Here is a 26,460-nt window from a genome sequence, read left to right on the forward strand (position 1 = left end):
TGCCTATCGAAGACACTGGATCCAAACGATACATATCGAATGTGGGATCGTAAATCGATCATGCGACTCCGGTGGCGGGCGTTGTGATCAATTATTTGTGATCGTCATTTTTATCTGTTTCCCGTTGTTGCTCTAAATTACATACCTCAGCAAATTATTTGTGAGTTGCTGGGGTATCCCAGAAGATTTATGTTGTTAATGAGTGGAATGGCTGGTGTGCTTTATGTTTCTTCGGCGGATTCTCTCATATGGAAAAATCTAGTTCCATGTTTATCCAGCGTAGAAAATTGTTTGACTTTTTGTCGCAAATAGGACGAGGAAAGAAGGGACTGTGTAGATTGTGGTGGTGCGAAGTACGTAAAACTTCGTAAGAACAGTTTCGATGCTGAAATACCGTTACAATTTCATTGCGGAAAACGTACGAGTTTCAGGAAAAATACATGGTTTGACTCTTCCAAATTATCCATCCACACCAACGTAATGGACAACATGACGACAACGCCGACGACGAGTAACGGAAGTCGTCTCCTTTGCAATTACAAGTATTTTTTGCAACGCTCTTCTTTTGTCATTTCTGTAGTGACCACCGTATACATACTCGTAACGCCCGCCATCAGAGTTGCACGATCGATTTACGATCGCACGTTCGATATGTATCGTTTGGAACCCGCCTCTTCGATAGGCAATCATTCTTGGAAATTACCGAAAACTGAATAACTTATAGACCGCAACAAAGAAACTAACGAATTGTTTCGTGACAAGGATAATCTTTTGATAGATCGACATGAAAAAAAGGGAATAATAAATATGCTCTTTGATTTATTAATTCCTAATCTTCACCTGTTTGTTTCTATAAGCGGTAGCATATGGATGTATACGTAGATCCACCGTGCCAGTATTGCTTAAAAATGTGCATTTCAACCGTGTATTAAAAGTGTTATATAAAGTTATTAGGAAAGCAAAGTTTATTCGTACATTCACGGCGACCATCCGTATGTTCATCATTTCGTCCGCCGTCGAGATCCCGCAGCAGGAGGTTCAGAGCAGACAAGAGGAATTTGTGCGAGCAGTTATCCTGCGTAGGCATTGTTATAATCAGGGCTACACACAATGGAATTAATGTGAAGCAGTACGTAAAGAAAATTATGAATACTGACCCTAAATGTATTGATATTTAAGGTCTGTTGATCTGCCCAGGATACGTGAACAAATTTATAAATTACCTTCCAATTTCTTTCAACTATTCTTTCCAATCAATTTTTTTTCAGTTATTCAAGCAGCAATTATTAACAAGTTTCCATTATTTGCCCGCCCACATATGCCACTATTGGTGTACTAAGGCAGTACTGTCGTGATAGTGGCTTGTTGCTTTAATTTTGGACATATATATATATATTTTGTGTGTGTGGAGCAAGAAGACCCAATAAATCACAAACAGGTTGGATAGTCAAAACTGGAGAAAAAATGAATTTGCTGGCGAGGTGTTATGTCAGATCACTTCTACACATTCCCACGGTGCAATAACAAGTGAACTCTTCCAACTGCTGTGGTTTGATGGCACCTTGGTAGGCCAAGGAGCAAAGCAGTGCATGCAAGAATGTAAACAATTAAAAATCATTTGAATGCTTGTTACATAAACATGTCATTTGTTATATATATAATCTGTCATTGAACTATGAAATTAAATTGATCTGTTCACCAACTATTCTAACCAAAAATGTGCAATGATAACATTGTGCATAATGTACAGAAGAGTCGACGCTAAATTGTTTACGTTATTTTATAATTTGGACAGATTAAAGCCCTTTTCCAGCACCCTTGTCAGAACAAGGTGAATACATCCAACTTCATGGCACCATGACTGCATGGCAGGATCACAGAAGTGATTAACTATAAGAACAGCAACCGCAGTTTATTTACGAGGTAAACTGAACATACGTTCTGGGGAACAGATTGTTCACAAGGTGCAGCATTTCCTCAACCCACTGCTACGAAACATCTCAATAGAGACATATCACTGAACTATTTTCATAACAGTTATTTGCATCTTTTTTTTTTCTAATTATTAAATTTTATTTCATTAGAAATTTAAAATTGCAGGTAACATTTCTGTTGTATTTTGTACAGTGTTTAGAACTGGAAATTGAATGATTGGTGGTGATCTACGAAATGTGTTCAAATACAAATCCATATTTATATATTTTATAAAATTAAAAATTCCACCTTTGCTTTTGTATTTATGATGGATTCACAGATACGACACAAATTCTCTTGCATACATTGTTGCATTCACAATTGTGCAATAGTAAACAGACTTTGAGCCTGAGAACACACAGACAATTACACAGCTTTGTGATGTCTGTGGGTGCTATACGTAACTGCAACACAGTATCAAATAGGTCAACATTCAACGCAATTCTTAGAATCTCCCTTAAGCAGCCCTCTCACGGTACATGAAAATGTACAGGGATGAGGAGCTGGTAACATCACAGTAGGAAATTCCACGTTCCACTACACTGTGAAGCACGAACAGATTTTTGCCTTGTGGAGACGTACATGGCCAGTGACGTACATCAGTTTCATGCCACAAGCAGCTATATCGTATGGAGTTAAAGCTTTTTTTTTTTTTTTTTTTTGTGCAGAATGTGGTATGAATATAAACATATTCAAACCATCAGAGCATTGAGAATCTCTTGAGGACGCACCATTTTATGTACAACATTATATTTATTACAACGGGAAACTACATAATGATAGTTGAAGGCTTCCCGTATGTAATGCTTTCAGTGTTATAACTGGTATGCTATGAAAGTATACTGCTCAGTGCTACAGCGCAATATTAATCCTGTTAAAAAGCATGTCATGTTTGGTACAATGTGTCACACTTCAATATCAAATAATGATGTTTATAGACAGTTGTTACCTGATGTATGCTATGTAATAGAAGTGCTGCAGCCACGTTGAAGCTACAGTGTAATGATAGCATTGTAAGCAGTTATTAAGAATGTTGGCAGATCTGCTTAAAACTTCTTCCACATTCCAGAATGAAATTTTCACTCTGCAGCAGAGTGTGCGCCAATATGAAGCTTCCTGGCAGATTATAACTGTGTGCCAGACCGCGACTCGAACTCGGGACCTTTGCTTTCGTGGGCAAGTGCTCTACCATCTGAGCTACCCAAACACAGCTCGCGCGCCCTGTCCTCACGGCTTCAATTGTGCCAGTATCTCGTCTCCCACCTCCCAGAAGCTCTCCTGCGAACCTTGCAGAACTGGCACTCCTGGAAGAAAGGATACTGCGGAGGCGTGGCTTAGCCACAGCCTGGGGGATGTTTTCAGAATGAAATATTCGCTCTGCAGCGGAGTGTGCACTGATATGAAACTTCCGCTACCTTTAACAGTCGACAATACTTACTGTAAATAATGTATTTGTTGCAATTTTTATTACAAAGGCCAACAACTGGAATGTTTTCCCAGTAGCCGGAAATTTTAACGTGACTATCAATCAACACCAGAAAGTAAACACAAGTTACAAATGGGAAGATTTTGCTATTTGTGTAAAATATATACACATTTTTCATGGATTTATGCACTGCCTCATGTTTGTATCTAGCTGGTAAAAATCTTTTTCAATTACAGTGAGCAACTCTGAAAACAACTTCTGCTTCCATTCAAATGAAATTGCGAAACGAATCCTGATCTTGAAACACTTGTGATTAAGCACTTTCGTACAGAAAGATGGAAGTAAATACAAAATCGAAAATGTGGATATTATGCATGTGCAAACTAATATTAGACACTATACTTTAATAAATGCAATGGAGATTCAATTGAGTTAATAAATAACTTCTACTAGTCTATATTAGGGCAGATCAAATGTAAATGGGATTTTATTGTTTATTTAAATTCATTTATTGAAAAACTCAAGGCAATTATAATTTATTTTTCCACAGACTCCTGCTTTGGAAATGCATTTGTCTCAGCATACGGGCAACTTTTTGATGTCCTCATCATAAAAAGGACTAGGTCGTGTCGCTAGCCAGTTGCGCACAATGTCTTCCACAGTCTCGTCATCTTCAAATTGTCATCCTCCTAGAGCTTCTTTAAGCTGTCCGAATAAATGGAAATTGCAGGGGATAAGTCCAGGCTGTAAGGATGATGATCAAGTTTGGTCCAGCGCATTTCCTGTAGCTTGGAGACAGAGCTGCAGTATGGGGTCAGACATTGTCGTGGAAGAGGATGACATGTCCAATCGATTGGTCACGCCTTTTGTGCCGATTTGCCTTGTCCAACAGTTTGCAGTAGTCAGCAGCATTAACTGTGCGTCGCCCATGCAAAAAATCAATCAGCAAAATGCCTCAATGATTTGGAAAAAAAAACAGCCTTGCCTTTCACTGGTGCTCCCTCCTCTTTCCTCCGCCACTCCTTACTGGCTTGTTTAGATTCAGGACTGCAGTGGTGAACCCATGTTTCGTCACAGGTGACGATCCAACTCAAAAATGCGCTTTCTTCTGCAAACCTTGCTGTAAACCTCCGACAGACCTCCAAACGTCTCAACTTCAGATTTTCAGTCAAAAGTTTAGGGACCCACCTGGAACACACTTTATGGAACTGTAGGCGGTTTGTCATGATTGCTTGACAGCTCCCATAACTGATTCAGACTTCTTTGTGCAATTCTGATACTCTCACCCGTCGATCGACATCAATGCCTTTAACCGCACAAATGTTTTGCCTGGTCCGCGGACGGCGATAATGTTGCGGATTTTTCCACATGTTCTTGTCCTTCCGTGAACTATTTATGCCTGACAAACACACGCATCCTTGGTAATGTTTTATCACCGAACTGTGCAGTCAATATTTGTCAAATTTCCGCTGCTGTAACTCCCTCACGAGCAAGAAATTTGATAATTATGCTTTGTTCAATGTTGCTCAGACACCATGAGCGTTACTGACAAAACGGCGGGAAATATCTAACAGCATGCTCTCCTCACTTGTAACGGTCCCGCCTAAGCATAGCAGAAGCACGGGGCCAGTCCTACCAACTGTTGATGTTCAGGAACAAAAATCCCATTTGTATTTGATCCCCCCTCATATCGTACAGTATCATGTTGTTTGTGTTCCTCTGCTAGCAATTCTCTCTTCAAGCCGACGACGAGTCCAGAATCCTCTTCACAATTTTTTTCACTCTTCTTTGCCAATTGCAAATAGGGTTAATGCAACTATTTTACATGCATCTGTTTTTGCAAACAAATTGTGACTTGCACAGCAGATGCAGCAAAGAACTGCCACTACAGCGCTATGGTCGCAAATCAGAATGAGATGTAACAGGTCATTTCAGAGCAAACAGCAACTACGACCGGCACCATGTCTAGTGTGCTTTGTAAGTGAGAAACACATCCTGTGTGAGGGTGACGGTTTTTTCTGAAGGAAAGTCTCTCAGAGATTTGTACCAATATGACTTTATACATTTCTTGACTTCAACAAACAGTTGAGTTCGCTCCAGAGAGACTAAGATCTCCTCAGGTTACAAGCTGTGTCACTAGTAATAAAACAGTCAAGCTACCAAAAACTGTCTCAGATATCATTATTGGGAGATAAAAAGCCACCGGTCGGTGGTTTCTTACTCCTGACGACAACAGCACAAACAGCTATTGAAAGCTCGAGTGTTTTACCCGAAGTGACACAGCTTGTAAACTGGGCAGATTTTATTCAGGCATGCCACCCTGAAAGACTAACAACACACATACCTCACGTGTCAGAATTAGTGATTTTCCTAACGAGTCACCACTGTAAATAAATTAGACTAATGCTTGCACTCGGGTAACATTTTGTAAAGAACAAGAAGTACTGGGTGAACAAAAAAATTAGTTTAAAATTGAAAACTGAATAAATCACGGAATAATGTAGATAGAGAGGTACAAATTGATACACATGCTTGGAATAATACGGGGTTTTATTAGGGGGGCGAGGGGGGGGGGGGGGGGGGAGTTCAAAAAATGTCCGACAGATGGCGCTTCATCTGATCAGAATAGCAATAATTAGCATAACAACTGGCTCTGAGCACTATGGGACTTAACAGCTGTGGTCATCAGTCCCCTAGAACTTAGAACTACTTAAACCTAACTAACCTAAGGACATCACATACACCCATGCCCGAGGCAGGATTCGAACCTGCGACCGTAGCAGCCGCGCGGTTCCGGACTACGCGCCTAGAACCGCGAGACCAATTAGCATAACAAAGTAAGACAAAGCAAAGATGATGTTCTTTACAGGAAATTCTCAATGTGTCCACCATCATTCCCCAACAATAGCTGTAGTTGAGGAATAATGTTGTGAACAGCACCGTAAAGCATGTCCGAAGTTATGGTGAGGCATTGTCGTCGGATGTTGTCTTTCAGCATCCCTAGAGATGTTGGCCCATCACGATACACTTGCGACTTCAGGTAACCCCAAAGCCAATAATCGCACGGACTGAAGTCTGAGGACGTGCGAGGCCAAGCATGATGAAAGTGGCGGCTGAGCACACGGTCATCACCAAATGACACGCGCAAGAGATCTTTCACGCGTCTAGCAATATGGGATAGTTATAATGAAACCCCATGTCATTCCAAGCATGTGTGTCAATTTTTACCCCTCTATCTACATTATTCCGTGGTTTATTAAGTTTTCAAATTTATACTGACTTTTTGATCACCCGGTATTTAAATCAAACTACAAGGTTTCTTGTCTCATAGATAATGCACACTAATGAATAGCAATCTGAGTGCTGTTTAAAGTACAGAGAAGATAAACGGGACGCTAAAATATATACAAAGGAAGAATTTATTAACTTTCCACTATTCTTTGATCACAAATATTGTTAAAGTGTGCAACATTTTGTACCCGCATTCAAACAAAAGTATACATCCACTCACTCTGTCCTCACACACACAAACACACATATAATTTTTATAATTTTTTTCACAGTGTTCCGAATCGAGAGTCCACAGTTCATTTTGTCACCAGTTAAAGCTAGTCCGATAACAGTCGGGCGCCCCCCACGGGACGGGTGGTGTAGGTTCCGCACCCACAGCCGCAGCCGGGTGCGCGAACTGAGATCTCTGGCGAGCCGTAGTGACAGCTCCGCGCCTGGCCTTAGCGCTTTGTGCCGCCTCCACCTCCGCCCTCGCCATCGCAGCCCTGGTGCGGCACTCCGTCTCTGTTCGTGTAGGGCCCGTGGTGTCTCCTACGCAACATCTTCTCCGGGACACCCGGCCGCCACTTCCACGGTAGTGAGAACTCACTGTAACAGGAAAGATGAAGGGAATAAGGTCATCGAGTGTTGCACTATTACGATTTTTATAAAGAAAGAGATTTTCTGTGGTCTCACTGAAAAGCATTTACATTAGGTACAGCTCTCCAAACTGCATGTGGAAAACTGCATAATCCCAGTAACAGAAGACTTGTGAGGTACGCTTAAGTAACACAGTAGGTCACTCTCCTTGAAGTATTAAGCCAACAGTAAAGCGGCATTTCCACAGGCAATGAAAACGTTCCCATGTACAATCACAACTTCTCTTGGCAAAATTTTCAAGATTAACTGTGGGGGAATAGTCTTTAGCTCACAAAAATGGATTTCTTCTAGAAATCATTCCGGATGCAGCAAATATGCACTGAAATGTTATTTGCGGAGGACAAAGTGTCATTCAAAAAGCAAAAATGAGTGAGCAGAACAAATTTTGAACTCCTTTTGAGCTTTAGTTATTGCTATGTACGGAAGTCAGATCTACATGTGGAAGACATAATGTCAATGTAAATACCTTTACTTTTCAGCCATCTGATACATAAATAAGATCTTTTATACTGCAAACAAAATCTATTCCAGGATGACAGACAGATATAGAAACACAATCAAAGGGCTCTGTTGGCAAAGCAAATGGTTCGAGATCAATTGTAAATATGGCAGACTTGCTCGCTAGTTATTACTAGTAAACCACTGCTTATTGTTAAAGAATTGAACTATATATAACAAACAACTTCTGATTAAATATAGTCTGGATGATTTGCACTCCATTTTAAGCACAAGGAAGTTTTTCAAGTATCTCAAGGTTTGACACCATATCTCCTGAACTGTGTGTTGTACGACGACATAATTTTGCAGATACATTCAGTGGTTTATGTGGATACTATCTGTAAACTGTGTTGTGAATAGAGTCGGTAGTGAGGAAGTAATAAATTACAATGTCATACCTGAGGATCAAGTTTTACTGCGCAAACAGCTTAATGTAGTGAGCAATCAAACTTTTTTCATCATTTTGTGGAGGGTACAGCGAAACACAAAAATTCGTGAAGGTTTTAAATTACGTGTTCTCATCCTTAAATATTGGACGAATGAAGTCCAGGTAGTTGCATGCCTTCAGTTGCACTGACTCAAGGCAAACAGTTTCTACTTGTTAAAAGTTAGTACAAGAGTGCTAAGTACAAGACCCGAGTTCGATTCCTAAGTACTACCAGGGGTTTTTCTTTGGTGGAAGGTCCGGAACGGACTGAACTCGAGCTCATGATGCCAACTGAGGAGCAACTTGAGTGAAAAGTAGCAGCTCCACGGTCTGGGAAGCCCCTAATGGCTGGGAGAGTTATGTGCTTAGCCCGTGCCCTTCCTCACTAAATCAGAATGCTAACATTAGCAGAAGTTGACATGGTGGCCAGCTGGTCCTGAATGGCCTGTCAGGGTCAGTAGGTAGAGCTTTACATTTATGACCTATGTTAATGATCAAACTTGTTTATCAAATTTGCTGCTTGCTATCCATGGGTTTATCATCAAAGAAGTGTGCAGATGTTCAAACAATGTTTGTCAAATTCACCTCACTTCTGAAGCAGCTATCACACAGTATCTGACATCATTCTGATGCTAGTGGGAACGGCTACCGATGTAAATGAAGAATCTTTTACATTGACTTTATAAATACATATAAAGAAGAAAACAAAACCTCTGTCCACAGAATGGATGAAATTAAGACAGAAATGTACACATGAAAAATCTAATGGAAATATACATAACCTGTGGAAGAAACAAATAGCTTTTATTTTTCCATTTTAAACACTCCCAGTTGTATGTTGAGAATACAATACTGATTTACTTTCTTTTGACGTCTTCCTGTGTTATATGGCAGGGAAAGAAGCAGAACACCTCTAATATTTTGTTAATTCCACCACTCTTGATCATAGTTTCCATAGATGTGGAAACTAATTATACAACTGAACATGTATAGTAATAAACCAACAACAATGTCTAACAACCTGTGAAATCAGTTGTCAATTAAAATTTCCATCAAACATGTCAAACACAGCATACATTTGACAAGCACATCAAACAATGCTGCACACTGCCATATGATCTGACAAATAATTTGATTGTTTACAGGGGTCTTTAGGCTCAAGGACGCCATGCAGTCATTTGAGGCTAACATTTACAGGAAAGAAGTATTTACAGAAACTGTAATCTTTTATCATAACCTTTATCGTAGACAAAGAGACAGGACAGTCCCTACATTTAACTAAGGAAGGAATGGGAAAAAAAGGAAAATGTTACAGAGATGTCCAACAGTAGAATTGGGGGTTTGCATTGTCTTCCGGCAGGAAAACGTGAGTCACACGCCTTAAAGTATATTAGGACGGAATATATTTGTTCTAATCAGAGATGAATACTTTAAGCTCGTTTTTTAGATTTTCAAAAATCACTTTATTATAAATGGATAATCTGCTACCTGAAGACTGGGTGCTTGCCATATTTCCCACTGCCTTTGTCACCTCACAGAAGGTCCGCTCCGCTAGTACTACATACTAGAAATATTTAGACTACTCCTGAACAACTGGCCTACATTACAGCATGGAAATTGAGACCTCAATGGGAGACTACTTACTTGGGGTGGAAGTTGATAACAGGGGCTCCAAAAGCAGCAACAGGCAGCTTTTCGCCAATCTCCACATAAGTGACATCCTCCGGTGACGGCCACAGCGATGCGAGGGGATTGTCGTCGCTGCGGCGGTGCCCGCCAGACGCGCGACCGATGGGGGCGGACACAGCGCGTGCCGCCTCCTGCTGCCTCAACTTTTCCACGTGGCGCTGCTCGCGGATACGCTGCACGTCCCACCTGTCAAAACAGAATAATGTCTACTGTCATTTGCAGCACTTTCCTCGATGTACTTTGTCCCATTCTTATTTGTGGCAAGCTTTTTACCTCTCTGTCTCCTTAATCATGCGATTTTGAACACCCTCAACCTCGTGGTTTTTAAAATGTAAAAGACAATATGTATCCTGTAATGCAAAGTATATTGGACAAACAGGGAGAAAAAATTTGGTCTGATACAAGGAACACAAAGACACATCCACAATGAGAAAATACGGCCAGTTAGCAGTATTTAACTGAGTGTACAAAATGGGTCACCCCTGAAAGGAAATGGAAGAAGATTTAAAAGAAAAGAAAGAAAACATGACTCACTGGAAAAGTTGTAAACAACCACTCATGAAAATTAATACAGCAGTGTTCTTAACATCCAAATGGAATATGACAACACGAAATTCTTTAGCACCCTACAGGATTTATTTCAATGTGGACTCCTCATTATAAGTATTTGGTACTTTGTCACTGTGCTAGCCAGAGATGACAACCACGGACATCAGTCTGCCAGTAAGAATGCCGGAAGTAAGGGAAACCAGGTGCAGAATGGAAATGATGTCGAGATTCAGGCAGTAGCTCGGGCACAGCAGCTCATCATCTGTAACACAACATAAGCGTTAAGTGTCAAATGGACACACTGTGTCTGCAACTCATGATGACAACGCCTGCTGCACAATGGGCCTGTTATGGACAGAAATGGATGATTTTAGCACAAGAAGAGGACCCAAGTCCAACGGATACCGCAAATGTGTTGTTAAGGGTTTTTAATGTTATAACCACATGTGCTGTTCGTTGATAACTTTACAATGAGAGTACTATCTCTCAAAACATGTTTTTGAAGTGTGTTACACAAGATTAAAAGTGGCTGGATGCTACACATGATTACCAATATCTTTGTTGCATATTAATCGAAAAGTGTGCTTAGAAGTTTCATTACAGTAACATTTGCATTACATCATCATTCTTCTGCTTACAACAAGGGGAACAAATGCGAAAAATTCTGTGCTGTCGCTCTTACATCACACGCGTCTACGATATACTTGAACACACTTTTCATCAGATAAGGGAAGTAAAAAAATTGCAAGTAAGACTGGGAAATGTTTAGGAGAAGCAGGGGCACGGGGCACTGAAGAGAATTTCTAGCACCACAGCTAATAGCACGAAACTCATTTAAGAAATAAAAAGCAAACATCACATCTCTATTGTCGAATCAGTTTAAGTTGAGCGCAGGCAAAAACAGAAGCCATATAGAGCTCTGGCAACACTGACCCATTGTCATACAGACGTTTACAAAATCGTGTAATGTAATCTGTTGCAGTAGCCACCCGGAGCTGCTGCGTCCAGCCCACCTCAACTATCGGGAATCTTACAGCAACTCTATTATAGATTCAGAGAATGCTTTTAGTTACATGAAACAAGGATAAAGGTTTCGGAAATGATACACTGCTATGGCTGAATGATAAACATAGACAAGAAACTTGAGGCAATGAACGAATTACGCCATCTCAGTAGCAAGGAAGAAATTACAGCTACGATCCCAATGAAAAATTGGTTAGGGACTGATGACCAAGCAGTTTGGTCCCTTTCTCCCTTCTTTAAACCAACAAACCCACCTTGAAATCAGAAAAAGTTTCACAAGCTATGTTTGTAGCACAGTTCCATATCAGAGTGAAATATTAACAATGGGGCAACAGAAATGAAACAATAAGAACCCCATGAATCGTGGTACTGCAGGAGACCTCTGAAGATTTTTGAGATGGCTTGTCAAGTAATGACTGAAGAGACCCTGAAATGAGTTGATGGACAAAACTGCCTACTAAAGAACATATGGAATCAAGGAGATATGATAATTGGGCAGATATTAAGACAAGATTGGATGGTGGAAGGAGAAATTGGAGGGTAGGTGGGAAGTTCAACATGGAAGGAACATTACAGAAGAAAAAACTATTGTAACTTTGGCAGTCTTAGGTCAACATCCTACACAGCTTTTATAGGGACATGGGTTTACAAAACATAGTCACACAAAAAGCTTTTTACTAGGTGAACATTACACTCTATATTATGAATAGAAAGCATAAGTTTATAATTAAACTATGTGTAATGTCAGCTAGTCTTATCAGCTCTGCCAGCAAATATTACCACTCTGTCCAGAAAAGCATAAGCCACATGTCCACTTCAAACAGTATGATTATGAAATGTAGCAAATGTGAATGGACAAAAGATGTGCCCCAGATGCCTTAAGATAGGAGCCCTGCAAGTAAGGGAGAAAATACTAGCAGAAAATTACTAATTCCTAAGGAAATAGCGATTGGGGGTGATCACCCCATAAAAACAGCTGAATATTTTTTTCCTCAGACATGGGCAAATACAGATTTAACTACAGTCTTTCAGAGAGATTCCACAACTAGGGTTCCTCCAATACTATCACCTTAGTGTCCAAGCACACTCACCTTTTCCGGCGTCGTTCGTCACTCTCATAACGCTGATGACGTTTACTGAAAACCTCGTCATCCAAGTTCTCGGTGCCCTCCATTGCGTAGCAGCTCGTGTAAACCTTGTGCCTCCAACTAGGGACCTTTAAACAATATTTACAAATTCATTGTAACATTTCTTGGTCATTTACAAAACACACCTAACATACTATTCAATATGTTCTGCACCAAATGCTTCTGTAACGGTAATGAAAGAAGTTACCTGTCTGTGTTGATTATAGTCATATTTAATGAATGAACAAGGTAAACCGAAGATGTGATTCCTCATTATAACGAGGCTGCACAAGTAATGACTACATTTTGTACCATATACAATCAAGAATATACAATTGATATTACACTTGCTACAAGTATTTGTTGCTCGTTATTGGGTATTAATAGTTTAACCACGACAGGTAAATACATTTTTGCTATCCTAACAAGTCGAGAGCATAACCACCCTAGTGATTGTGCCATTTAAGTGGAACAGCTTTTGTCTTCTAAACACTGATGAACTATCACTACTGCTATACTGATAATGATAACAGATGAGGCTACAAGAGTTGAACTGATTGCCCACACCAAAATAATTTCAAACCATCACCCCACCCTAGACAAGGGTATCTTCAGGAGTGTCCCAGGGAAGTGTGATAGCACTGCTCTTGTGTGTATATGAGTGTATGCTGAAAAGCAATGCCTCCAAATTCGTTATGTAAAAACTCAAAGCTTAAATAAAACAAACATTACTGATGTTCTACATCTTTATTCTCGATATCTATATATTTATTTCTTAACGTAAGTCACCCTGGCAACAAACACATTTCTCTCAACGAGAGACCAGTTTGTTGATAGAATCACTTACAATGTTTGACTTTGTTGACGCAGCCACTACCCCACCTCAGCTTGCACCGCCTCATCGCCATCAAAGTGAAGTGCTCAAAGATGTTCTTTAAGTTTTGGAAACATGAAAATCGGATGGGGCCAAGTGGTGATTATATGGAGGATGACCGATGACAGTGAACCCGAGGCTTCGGATCGTTGCAGATGACTCAGTGCTCATGTTAAGGTCTGGCACTGTCGAGGTGAAAGAGAGGGTGCACCATGTGTGGACGGCTATAAACTCAGATACAGCAGATCGTTTCTCATGCACTGACAGTTATGTAACACATTGTCATATTACATGCTACAATTCGGAGCCCTCTAGCAGCAGATGGTTGCAACTTGTGTCAGTGAAGTGTGGTAGACTGGGTAATATGCACGATTTGTAATCTCAATTGATATCGAGAATAGAATAAAAAATTTGGAGGCATTTCTTTTGAGCATGTACTTACATATGTATGACGTTATGAAGGGGTGAGTAGCAATCTGGGACCATTTGCTAATGATGCTGTAGTATCGTTGTTGTGAGACTGGGAGAATACAAGACATTGATTGAAAGTCTATTTGGTACAATTGCTCTAAATGCAGAAGTTAATACAGATGAATAGGAAAATAACCCTGCGATGTTCGAATACAGTATCGGTGGTGTGCTGCTTGACAAAGTCACGTCGATTAAATATCTAGGCGTAAACGTGTAACTGAATGAGCACAGAAGAACAGTAGCAGGAAAGAAGAATGGTCGACTTTGCTTTATTATGATAATTTTCAGAAAGTGAAGCTCATCTACAAGGTTTCCAAATACAGAACACTTAGGCAAACCAATCTTGAGTACTGCTAGAGCATTTGGGATTCTCACCAGGTCGGATTAAAGGACAACATTAAAGTAATTCAGAAGCATTCTGTTACTGGTAGATTCAATCATCACACAAATGTTACAGAGAAGCTTCGTGTAACTGGAATATTTGGAGGACAGGCATTTGCAGCTGACTGCAGAACAATTCTACAGCTGCCAATGTACATCTCTTGCCAGAACTGCGAAGACAAGGTAAGAAAAATTAGGGCTTGTACAGAAGTATATTGACAGTAGTTTTTTCGTTGTTCCATCTGCGACTGGAATAGGAAACAATTTGACTGCTGACAGTAAGATGTTGAAAAAAATATGAAAACTACTGAGTCTACAAATAAGCAGGAAGGAAGACGAGCAATGAATGAAATGTTTCCATTACCCAGAGACCACAGTGTGAGACGAATTGGAGGACTATGAAATCTATCGATTCTGTCCACGATGGCCGTGTGCAGGAAAGAAACACACAAGTGCTGAAACATTTCCGGCAGTAATGCAACTGTAATTGGACTCTTTTACAACACTTGTCACTTGACAATGAATATATGTGATACACAACACCTCTCCGATATAATCAAAGTGAAGAGATTAGCAAGCTATAATCAAATACAGCAAGTGATGACAAGACAGTTATTAAAGCTGTCGACAGGTTTTCTGAGGGGCCACTTAGATCAGGGCAACAGAATGTCAGCCGAGGGTGCAGATGCGGTAACTCACCTCCACAGTGGTGCAGTCCGTGCCGAGGCCTTCGTGCAATCTGAGCGCAGATGACAGCTCTCCAATTGTTGTCCAGTATGCTCTGTCTGTGGACAGGACATCCTTGAACGCATCCCCAGACCTGCGCCGTCTCCTCCCCCCTGCCGTGCGGCCCCTGTGTTGAACGCGAAGTGCCCGCCGTCCCCGTCCGCGACTCGGGTGCCGCGAATCGCCCGACCCGCTGCGGGTAGGCGAGTGAGGTTGCGACACAGCCGAGCTCTCGCCTGCAACAGAGAGTAATCCCATTGCTGCATGGGCTTGCAAAATTAGGACTTTCAGTTTTAGCCATGAGGCGAGACTGGCACGTGAAGTCGAATATCGCAATCAATCTACAGATTGGCACAACTAGTATAAAGGTCAATACACACTACCAAATAACAACACTTTATATAACTTACATCAAATGGTGGCATATACATCAGAACTATTGAGAATATGGTCAATCGTCCAAATGAGACAGCTTTTGCCATTTGATGTATTTCAATTCCTTCCTGACCCACTATACCTATTTTGGCCTTTTACCCATTTTAAAGTGATTCTGCAATCAACATACATCTTTCAGCATTAGTACATAGCAACACTATAATTTACAGCAAGAAGAAAATGTATAGTGTGTACTACTAACAGGTAGCATCCTTTCGAAATTAGTTACAGTGTATGTCACAGTATGTTTCGGGAATGGGCAAAGGATATAAAATTCTGGCTTAAAAATGTTATTCGTGACCATAGCTGTTCATATTTTCTGGAACCACTAAAAAACTATAAAGGCATTTCCCATTTACCTTCGCTCGCATCAGCCACCGCGCCGAGTGTGAACTTAAGTTTGCGTGGACAGTAATCACATATTCACCACTCAGTAACCAACAATAACTTTACCAGGGCCACATACTACAGAAAAAAGCCAACGTCCACATGACGCTTTTCTTCTTCTTTTAGTTCCTGGCAGTTTGTCACAATCTGCTATAGGAGTCTACGTAAGACTATTATTACGAACTTTGCTTTAAAACTGGTTACATGTACTGTCTGCACAAACTAAGTTGACATTCAGTGGTCGGGTGCCGACGGGAGCAACTATAAAGGCATTTCCCATTTACCTTCGCTCGCATCAGCCACCGCGCCGAGTGTGAACTTAAGTTTGCGTGGACAGTAATCACATATTCACCACTCAGTAACCAACAATAACTTTACCAGGGCCACATACTACAGAAAAAAACCAATCCATAAAATACTTAAACGAAGAAATGTTGGAACGACAAAACAGAAATACAATTTTTGAATACAATACTTCAACTTATTGCGCTAAACTTTTAGTGTAAGGTTATGGATCTTAATTGGTAGATTATGACAGCATTTTAACTTCAGCCAATAACTGTTTGAAATACTGAAAATCAAATTTTTGTTGCTTCTGGAAGCCACTAGAGAGGCAACTTACAATTGGATCTGTGCCCAATGTTAGTTGTTCAATAATATATATATGAAAATTTCATAAACGGATCTAACTCTGAAAAAGTTATGTAATTATCTCAATTTTTGAGCTTTCCAAATCAAATCCTTTTTATGAACAATATGGACAGATTGTCATGAAGGTTTCTCATCTCAGCTGTCTCCGTATATGTAATTGTAATTGATAAATGGGATATTCATAAAAATTTTAAGTATCACCTCCAAAAAGTAAAGTCACACATTAATTCTTAGTCTGTTTTGTAGTACATGTCTGGAGCCCTGGTACATACTGTTGAAATACCAATGTCACAGGTGCGCAACATGCTGCTAAAGGTGCCTGAGCACAATAGCACACGCCACCTCCATTTCATAAATAGGATGTACCAATTTCAATGTGTACCAGACATCCAAAAATTTTGTGACTAGCCATTAAGATCATGAGGAACAAAGTGTGTTAGCTGAAGACAAGCAAATCCCGTACTCTCATTTGAGCGTCCATGGCGAAAGTGGAGACGTCGTCGTCGCCTCCCAGCACATGACACCCACGCAGCTGTGCCCCGGCCCATACGCTGACAGTCGTCTGTGTGAGAGGTCTCGGAACTATCGCGATGTGGCGTCGCTCCGTCGGAGTCGAGTGCAGCGTCTGATACACGCTCCGCACCGAGAGATGACGGATGCCCTGTGGGCGAGGGCACTCTCGGTGAAGGTTCGCCCTCGTCCGTCCTCCTCCGCTTTGGCGGCTCCCCCTCTGCCTCGCAGGCAGCGGGAGGCGCCACCGCGAGTGTAGCATTTGCACTGGGCACCCCATTCTCTCTCGCCGCGACTTCACGGTGCTGTAGCGGTGGCGAGTATCTCGGTTCTTCACGGTACTCTATTCTGCCTGGGAAGGGCGTACCTGGGCGGTAGAAATGTTGCCGAACAGCTGGGACCGGTGCCGACACCACCTGTAAAACAGGTAAGAGAACGAAGCCATGACTCTTATGAATGAGGAAAATAGTAGCTTCGACACTGTGTGAAAGATAAAATATCATTTGGATAGCACAAAACTTACTGCGCTGTGGCAAGGAGAGAGGCATACTTTTAATGTGATATAATTACATAACAAGATACTTGCAGATCATGCAATTTATCTTGTACCCTTTTGTTAGCGATGAAGCACAAGATCCAGTCAGGGAAGGACATGGAATGAAATCAAATGAACTGTCCTGGCATTTTCTTTAATTTACATATTGCCCTTCATTGCACTAACCACAATGCATTTGGTTCAGTTGCATTGTCATTTAGTGTGCTACCGTTATCACGATGTGGAGTGTATGAAATTATGAGGTGGCACAATGGAATATATTGTGCAGAATGTTTCACGCGAAACAGATGTCATACATTTAAACTTCACTCTTAGGTGCCTGCATAACCACTAAGTGCATCAATACTTTTAGTTAAATTATGGAAGATGGCAGCTGGTTCAATGTTTATTTAATATAGCAAGTGTGACTCTATTATTAATAAATATTGACCCACCTACCTTGCACCATGATTTAATTGGGAAATGATGTTTATTGAAAACTTGTCTCATGGGTTCATCCACATTGTCCAATCTAACTCATCATTGCTCATGTTCACTCAATATCACTCTGCCTTCACCCAAGTAACTCTTTTTTTTCTCATGACTGTCCTGCTAATTTCATCAGGTTTAGTCACTGTATAGGTTCACACAGAACCGTATTTTTGCGGATGTTATGATTGATGTTTTGGGGGCCATCTTGGATATGCACGAAATAGTGGTCTTCGGCGCAGTGATGATGTCACTGGTCAAAGAAGACTGGAGGTATCCTAGTCCCAGTAATCCCATTCAGACAGGCTGCTGAATTTCTCGCCAATTAATTTAATAAACACAATTATTTTGAAATACTCCATCAAAAATACAAATCCCTACAAGAAAGAGTACATTTTCGGAAAACATTATTGCGAACGTTTAGAGAACTAGCATTCGCAACTGATTGAGAATGATTCTACTGCAACAACGATACATCTTGCTTATGGACTCCAAAGGCAAGGCAAGAAAAATCAGGATTCTTACTAAAGCAGACAGACACTTAGCTCCATTTTCAGGAGGCACTGAATAAGAAATGATCGGCAACGGAACAAGAGACCCTCTGCCACACACAGTGTGGTGGCTGATAAGGGGAGAGTTGGGAGACTTGTGAGAAGGGGAGAGGGAAAGAGAGTGCAGGGAGGGGGAGACGGAAAGCGAGGACGAGGGGGGGAGAGAGCAGTGGGGGAGGGAGGGCGAGAGGGAGACAGAGAGCAGAGTGGGAGGGAGGGAGGAGGGGGGGAGAGAGAGCAGAGTGGGAGGGAGGGAGGAGGGGGAGAGAGAGCAGAGTGGGAGGGAGGGAGGAGGGGGAGAGAGAGCAGAGTGGGAGGGAGGGAGGAGGGGGGGAGAGAGCAGTGTGGGAGGGAGGGAGGAGGGGGGGAGAGAGCAGTGTGGGAGGGAGGGAGGAGGGGGGGAGAGAGCAGTGTGGGAGGGAGGGAGGAGGGGGGGGAGAGAGCAGTGTGGGAGGGAGGGAGGAGGGGGGGGAGAGAGCAGTGTGGGAGGGAGGGAGGAGGGGGGAGAGCAGTGTGGAAGGAGGGAGGAGGGGGGAGAGCAGTGTGGGAGGGAGGGAGGAGGGGGGGGGAGAGCAGTGTGGGAGGGAGGGGGGAGGGAGGGAGGAGGGGGGGGAGAGCAGTGTGGGAGGGAGGGAGGAGTGGTGTGGGGGAGAGAGCAGTGTGGGAGGGAGGGAGGAGTGGTGTGGGGGAGAGAGCAGTGTGGGAGGGAGGGAGGAGTGGTGTGGGGGAGAGAGCAGTGTGGGAGGGAGGGAGGAGTGGTGTGGTGTGGGGGAGAGAGCAGTGTGGGAGGGAGGGAGGAGTGGTGTGGTGTGGGGGAGAGAGCAGTGTGGGAGGGAGGTGGGGGGGAGAGAGCAGTGTGGGAGGGAGGTGGGGGGAGAGAGCAGTGTGGGAGGGAGGTGGGGGGAGAGAGCAGTGTGGGAGGGAGGTGGGGGGGGAGAGAGCAGCGTGGGCTGGAGGTGGGGGGGGAGAGAGCAGCGTGGGAGGGAGGTGGGGGGGAGAGAGTAGCGTGGGTGGGAGGTGGGGGGGGGAAGAGGAGCGTGGAGGGAGGTGGGGGGGGGGAAAGAGGAGCGTGGGAGGGAGGTGGGGGGGAAAGAGGAGCGTGGGAGGGAGGTGGGGGGGAAAGAGGAGCGTGGGAGGGAGGTGGGGGGGAAAGAGGAGCGTGGGAGGGAGGTGGGGGGAAAGAGGAGCGTGGGAGGGAGGTGGGGGGGAAAGAGGAGCGTGGGAGGGAGGTGCGGGGGGAGAGAGCAGCGTGGGAGGGAGGTGGGGGGGGAGAGAGCAGCGTGGGAGTGAGGTGGGGGGGGGGAGAGAGCAGCGTGGGAGGGGGCGGGGGGGGGAGAGAGAGAGAGAGAGCAGCGTGGGAGAGGGGCGGGGGGGGGGGGGAGAGAGAGAGAGAGAGAGCAGCGTGGGAGAGGGGCGGGGTGGGGGTGGGGGGGAGAGAGAGAGAGAGAGAGAGCAGTGTGGGAGGGGGGGGGGTGAGAGAGAGTAGTGTGGGAGGGGGGGGGGAGGGAGAGAGAGAGAGAGAGAGAGAGAGAGAGAGAGAGAGAGAGAGAGCAGTGTGGGAGGGGGGGGGAGAGAGAGAGAGCAGTGTGGGAGGGGGGGAGAGAGAGAGAGAGAGCAGTGTGGGAGGGGGGGAGAGAGAGAGAGAGAGCAGTGTGGGAGTGGGGGGAGAGAGAGAGAGAGCAGTCTGGGAGGGGGGTGGGGGGAGAGAGAGAGAGCAGTCTGGGAGGGGGGTGGGGGGAGAGAGAGAGAGAGAGCAGTCTGGGAGGGGGGTGGGGGGAGAGAGAGAGAGCAGTCTGGGAGGGGGGTGGGGGGAGAGAGAGAGCAGTCTGGGAGGGGGGTGGGGGGAGAGAGAGAGAGCAGTCTGGGAGGGGGGTGGGGGGAGAGAGAGAGAGCAGTCTGGGAGGGGGGTGGGGGGAGAGAGAGAGCAGTCTGGGAGGGGGGTGGGGGAAGAGAGAGAGCAGTCTGGGAGGGGGGTGGGGGGAGAGAGAGAGCAGTCTGGGAGGGGGGTGGGGGGAGAGAGAGAGCAGTCTGGGAGGAGGGGGGGAGAGAGAGAGCAGTCTGGGAGGGGGGTGGGGGGAGAGAGAGAGAGCAGTGTGGGAGGGCGGTGGGGGGGGAGAGGGAGAGAGGGAGAGGGAGAGAGAGAGAGAGAGAGAGGGGGAGAGAGAGAGAGAGAGAGAGAGAGAGAGAGAGAGAGAGAGAGAGAGAGAGCAGCATGGGAGCGGGTGGGAGAGAGAGAGAGAGAGAGAGAGAGCAGCATGGGAGCGGGTGGGAGAGAGAGAGAGAGAGAGAGAGCAGCATGGGAGCGGGTGGGAGAGAGAGAGAGAGAGAGAGAGAGAGAGAGAGAGAGAGAGAGAGAGAGAGCAGCGGGGGAGGGGGTGGGAGAGAGAGCAGTGTGGGAGGGGGGATGGGGGGGGGAGAGAGAGCAGTGTGGGAGGGCGGTGGGAGGGGGGAGTGAGAGAGAGCAGCGTGGGAGGGGGTGGGGGGGAGAGAGCAGCGTGGGAGGGGGTGGGGGGGGAGAGAGAGAGAGAGAGCAGTGTGGGAGGGCGGTGGGGGGGGGGAGAGAGAGAGAGCAGTGTGGGAGGGCGGTGGGGGGGGGGAGAGAGAGAGAGAGAGAGAGAGAGAGCAGCGTGGGAGGGAGGGAGGGAGAGAGCAGCGTGGGAGGGGAGGGGCGAGAGCAAGGAGGGAGGGGGAGCAAGGAGGGAGAGGGGAGCAGGGAGGCAGAGCGGTGAGGAGGGAGGGAGGGAGGGAGGGAGGGAGGGAGGGAGGGAGGGAGGGAGGGGGAGAGAGCAGGGAGGACGTCGTGTCACAACAATACTTCGGCCCACATATTGCTCCTTGTCTCCAGCTATCTGGCAAAACATCAGACATCTGATTTAACCCATCCACCCTCTGCTCTGAATATAGCCCCAGTAGACTTTTTATATTTCCGAAACTTAAAACCACATTAAAAGGACAGAGGAGATTCAGAACAGCATGACAAAGAGACCCGGGTTTGTGTCAGAAAGTGTATTCCAGGAGGCATTCTAAAAATGGAAGAAACATGGAGAATGGTGTACTGCCAGAAAAGGGAACAACTTTGAGGGGACAGTGCTTAAAATACAGTAAAGTGAGAATAAAGATATTTTATGTGAAGATCCATCTTTTTTGAAGACACCTTGTATCTGGAAAAAAGTCAAATATTTGTGGCAACCTAGATTATAAATACAGTTGTTGCCAGTTTAATTTGTAGCAAATCAAGCTGGCTGTTAGGTCCAACATAAACAGATAATTCGTGATATATCTGGACAAACAGGGCCCTAAACTTATTTTCTTCCTTGATGCCACCTACAGCCTGTAATAAAACCTCATTAATGAAATTAACCAACCGTCAATGTACGTGCAGCTTCACGTAAGTGTCGAACACTGATTACCTCGCAGTGTGTGAAACAATGAATTTGGCAGCACAGATTGGGGGCACGGCGGGGGTTGGTGGAGAGAAAGAGCAGTGGAACCTTACTTAAGGGTGGACATACAATTAGGATTAAGTAACAGCAATACTCACCGATTCTGGCGAGGAAGGCAGCACATTTGGTTCCAACTTGGGAACGACAAATGTACTTTCAAATGATGGCACAGGAGGGGAACGCTCAGCAATATTATCTACAGGTGGCATTAACCCATCTCGTTGTTTGTGAAGGTTAACACGACGGTCCATGCGCTCCAACCTTTGCCGGAGCTGTAAACAGAAAGTCTTTCTTCAATAAATTAACACCTGAGCGTTGTTAAGTCGCACTGTCCCTATTTTTTCATATTTTCCACTGGAGATGTATGTACCCAAACCAAAATGTTCGCCACTATACTTATTGGATGTTTCTGTGTAATATAATACAACATTTTTTACTGCAATCTACATAATAAATAAAGAAATCATACTTAAATTATGCAAATGTTAACATCGACAGATTCTGTAAAAAGTTGAGGTGGATAAACTAATATAAATGTATTCATTTGTCATGTATTAACTATGGAATGTCGTCAACACTGCAGCTTTTTACCATTATTACCATGTCACAATTATTTTCACTGCCTTTGGCAACCCATGACTAAACTGTCACCTTTTAACGTAGGCCTCTGACTGCATCACAGGTCAATCTGCCAATAAAAGCCAAAAGGGGGTGTGGTTACCTGCACACACCATTGTCTGCACATTGCATCGAATGGTGCCACCACAACAGATATTCGAAGACCCCTCAAATAAGTAAGATTCACACTGTCGCCTCCCAGAGAAGGTCCACATGTACCTTTAACAGGAATAACAAATACTGCAATAGGCTGTAGCTAATTACAGAAACCTAATGAAAATGGTTTTTGTTGGTTAATATTGCACATTACATTACATTTATTGAACAAAGCTGCAAGTTGTAAGATATGAAACTAGTATCTGACTGCTCACTGATATCACGTCTCCTACATGTTCCCATCACCTCAATTACGAAGCTGTGACAACGCCCGCCACTGGAGTCTTTTCCATATACACCTAATAACTGTGTTGTTCAAGAGGATCACACGAATATTCCTGTAATAAATTCTGGATGGCAAATTTTCATACGTGCATTAGACTTGCGAGTGAAAAGGCAATCGGGGCTGGCTGGATACTGTAACATCTATACAATTAACATGCATGTATATGACAACTGACAAGTATTAGTCAAATGAACAACACTTACATTGTATGTGTACAGTGCCCCAGGTGTGATACGCCAGTCTGATAATCGTTTATTATATCTTCCAACCAGTAAAGCTGACATGCTGAGTACGTATACAAATTGTGTATTTCACACTGTTGCTTTTATGTTATCTGTAGTTAAAAGGTGTTCAATGTAAAAGTTCGCATTTGGTGGTTGCCTGAGAAAGTTGAATACATATTGCACACTCGCCTTTATCCAGTTTGCGACAGTTTTCAATTTACTTCGAAAATAAAGTCTGGCGGAAAGCAAGGGACCAAAATGTGCAATGGGTGTCCAATGCTTGGAGCTAATTGAATTGCAAGTCAGTGTTAGATTCCTGAGCACTTGTCTCCAAATACTTTCACTGCTATGCTCATGCTAGCCGAGTAATCATTAATCTAATTTTAATTCAAAACAAATCTATGAACTGTCATTGTAAACAAATGTGTTCCCGCCCAAATTACATTTTCTGTTTTAAGCCTAAAAACTATCACAACTAAGTACCAACAGCAAAAATGGAACTCAATAAAAACTGAAATCTAGTATGTTTCTGATCGGTGTTTCGCTGCTGAAAAGAACAATAAACGGAAAGCAACAATGTACAGGATGTGTGAACAAAAGAACCATTTTAAATTCTGATTTCCCAATTAACCTGTAGTTAAGTATACGCGGTAAGTTTGCCTACAATTCCATCTTAAACCAAGTAATCTCAATACCTTCAAGCGATACTATCAGTTACGGATGCACTTATAAGCGGGAAAATGAAGATGCAACACGAGACGCTAATAACTTAATAGGAACTAAAACAAAAACAATGTGCTGATGGTTAGCTTCAAGTCATTTTACAACACACTACCGTTAACCGAAATAAAAACAAAATCTAATGTAATGCATTCGAAACAAAACAAAGCCAATTTCCACTTCCAAAACATTTTCAGCTAATGACTGAACTGGTAGCCATAATGTAAACAATTTCACCGCGCTATCGAAAGCAAAACTAGTGCATTTAGGTCATCATCGGGATTCCGCCTCTAATGAAAAGTACAATTCACACGCCCCCTCATTTATATAGCGATCATAACAAACGTTTGTCGTGGGATTTAGAGCGCGTAACGACTGGTACGGCAGCTACAGCAACGGTCTCTATAGGCAACTCGCAGAACTGCGGAAGAGAAACAGCGGAAGGATGCTTCCATTTTCACAATTGAAACAAAAAAAAGTTAAAAATTATGTAATTTAACAAGTATCATTGTAACTCACCGTTTCATTTTCTTGACGCAACGATGAAATTTGTTTATCCTTCGTTACCAATTGTTCCGATTGTTGTTGTATGAGATCGAGGTGCAACAGCAAAAGATCCTTCAAATGTTTGACTTCCAGATTTTCCCTTTGGACAACAGTTCCCTCAGTCAAACTCGCATACATATGGTCGAAATCACAGGGATATATTATACCAGCTTTGGTGTCTTCAGTAACAAAATTGTCCACTTGAACGGGCTTCGTACACGAGATATGATCGCGTATGGCAGCGACCATGTTCACGGATGGATCTGTCGAAAAATCACCGACAGCAGTCTTATCGCCGTTCAACATTGGCAGAGGATTTGACATCTTCACACTATTATCATGTAGCAGGCCTACCCACCCGATCCTTTTCGCAACACTTCGAATACAGCGTGGCCCACATGAAAAATACTAAACGTCTGTTCATCGATTAAGTCGCACCTCAATCGGTCTGACTGCCTACAAACTTTAACTACTAACACACATTACCGCTAGGTGGCAACACGTACACATCAGTTGCGTCGCATTTGACCGTTCAGGTATTAATAACTATAATAAAACGAACACTGCTTGTACTGGCACTTTCACGAGAACTTAATTTTTATATTCTACACCATAATGCAGTGGTTAAACCACCAGTAATCTTCTTCATATTACTAATTACGGTGCATCCGACATATTGAAAACTGAACAGTTTGTCTGACCGCCGCCAGAGGGTAGCAGATTCGGCAGTGTTGCCTACTCCTACCACACAGCCGCAGTCACAAAAACCGCCATCTTGTTCACACTGAACATTGGCGCGTTTTTCAAATGTCAATGTGCTCAGGTCAAACCAACTACGCCGGTTCACTTTCTCTGTGCCGTTACATAAAAGTTGCACATACCGTTTATATCTTGAATTTAGATTAATATCACCGTAAATGTACTACTGGTGCACAAGAGAAGCGCTGTTTAATTACTTAAGCGCTGTTTAATTACTTATTGTTAAAGGTACTGTTTTATGGATCTCTCTCTCTCTACCTCTACTATAGATATCCCCCAAGTGACAAAGTTCGGAACGGAAATAAGACGTAACGATGTGCTGGATACGAGTATAATGTGTACCATGATGGTTGATGAAACAGTGCACTTACAAATTCAGGAGACCTTATATGAATACCATACTATGAGTAATTCACTCTGTTACACCTTACAGTACAGTAAACATAATTTTATGAAATAAAATTTGATACGCAGACGGCAGAAATTTTTTTGGATGTCAGTGCATGTAGTAAATGACATTACACCAATGGAGCCTCAATTTGATGAGGAAATACAATGGCTAGTAAAGCTAGAGAATAATGCAGTGGGAAACATGATTACTTGCCACGATATAAATCTTCCACAAATAGTATTTACAGAAATATGTGGATTTTCAGCAAATTACACATTTGTTGCACATTTGAGACTTTTTTCTAACAATACAGATATTTTTTTTATTAAATGATTATGATTTGTTGATGGCATTTGACAGCTTATAGAAATAGTACTATAATGATACAATTGTCATATGCCCAATTTCAAATTAATTTAAAAGAACTAACAAAATGCGACAACTGGGAAAAACAGAACACTAGAAGGAAATGCATTGTACTGGCAAGACTCCTTCATATACGGCACACTTCCAGATATTTTAATGGAAAAACGAGCATTATATTAACATATCATTTTGAACAGCTGACATGAGTTAAAGATTTTTTTTTAACAAGTTTCTTTGCTTCCGTAGCACAGAAGGTGAACCCTGAGCCAAACACCTATGCCTCTACATAAGAACTGAT

General features: G+C 43.2%; 1 protein-coding gene across 3 annotated transcripts; it reads right to left on the reverse strand.

The window, feature by feature from the left end:
• Positions 1 to 6,801: 6,801 nt before the first annotated feature.
• Positions 6,802 to 25,342, reverse strand: LOC126426809 (male-specific lethal 1 homolog). 3 transcript variants are annotated; one of them, XM_050088809.1, is made up of 8 exons: positions 25,005 to 25,342; positions 24,620 to 24,909; positions 22,195 to 22,368; positions 17,032 to 17,494; positions 15,069 to 15,331; positions 12,608 to 12,732; positions 9,900 to 10,130; positions 6,802 to 7,279 (listed from the first exon to the last, which is right to left on the reverse strand). In XM_050088809.1, the coding sequence occupies exons 2-8, from the start codon at positions 24,893 to 24,895 to the stop codon at positions 7,132 to 7,134; spliced, it is 1,680 nt and encodes a 559-aa protein (XP_049944766.1). In that variant the 5' UTR covers positions 24,896 to 24,909; positions 25,005 to 25,342; the 3' UTR covers positions 6,802 to 7,131. The 3 variants fall into 3 exon arrangements, with proteins under 3 accessions (XP_049944766.1, XP_049944765.1, XP_049944767.1); XM_050088808.1 differs by having other exon boundaries at positions 24,620 to 25,342; XM_050088810.1 differs by lacking the exons at positions 24,620 to 24,909; positions 25,005 to 25,342 and adding an exon at positions 23,360 to 24,504.
• Between the last annotated feature and the right edge of the window lie 1,118 nt (positions 25,343 to 26,460).

The sequence above is a fragment of the Schistocerca serialis genome, chromosome 11 (genome assembly GCF_023864345.2).
Source record: "Schistocerca serialis cubense isolate TAMUIC-IGC-003099 chromosome 11, iqSchSeri2.2, whole genome shotgun sequence".
Lineage (NCBI taxonomy): Eukaryota > Metazoa > Arthropoda > Insecta > Orthoptera > Acrididae > Schistocerca > Schistocerca serialis.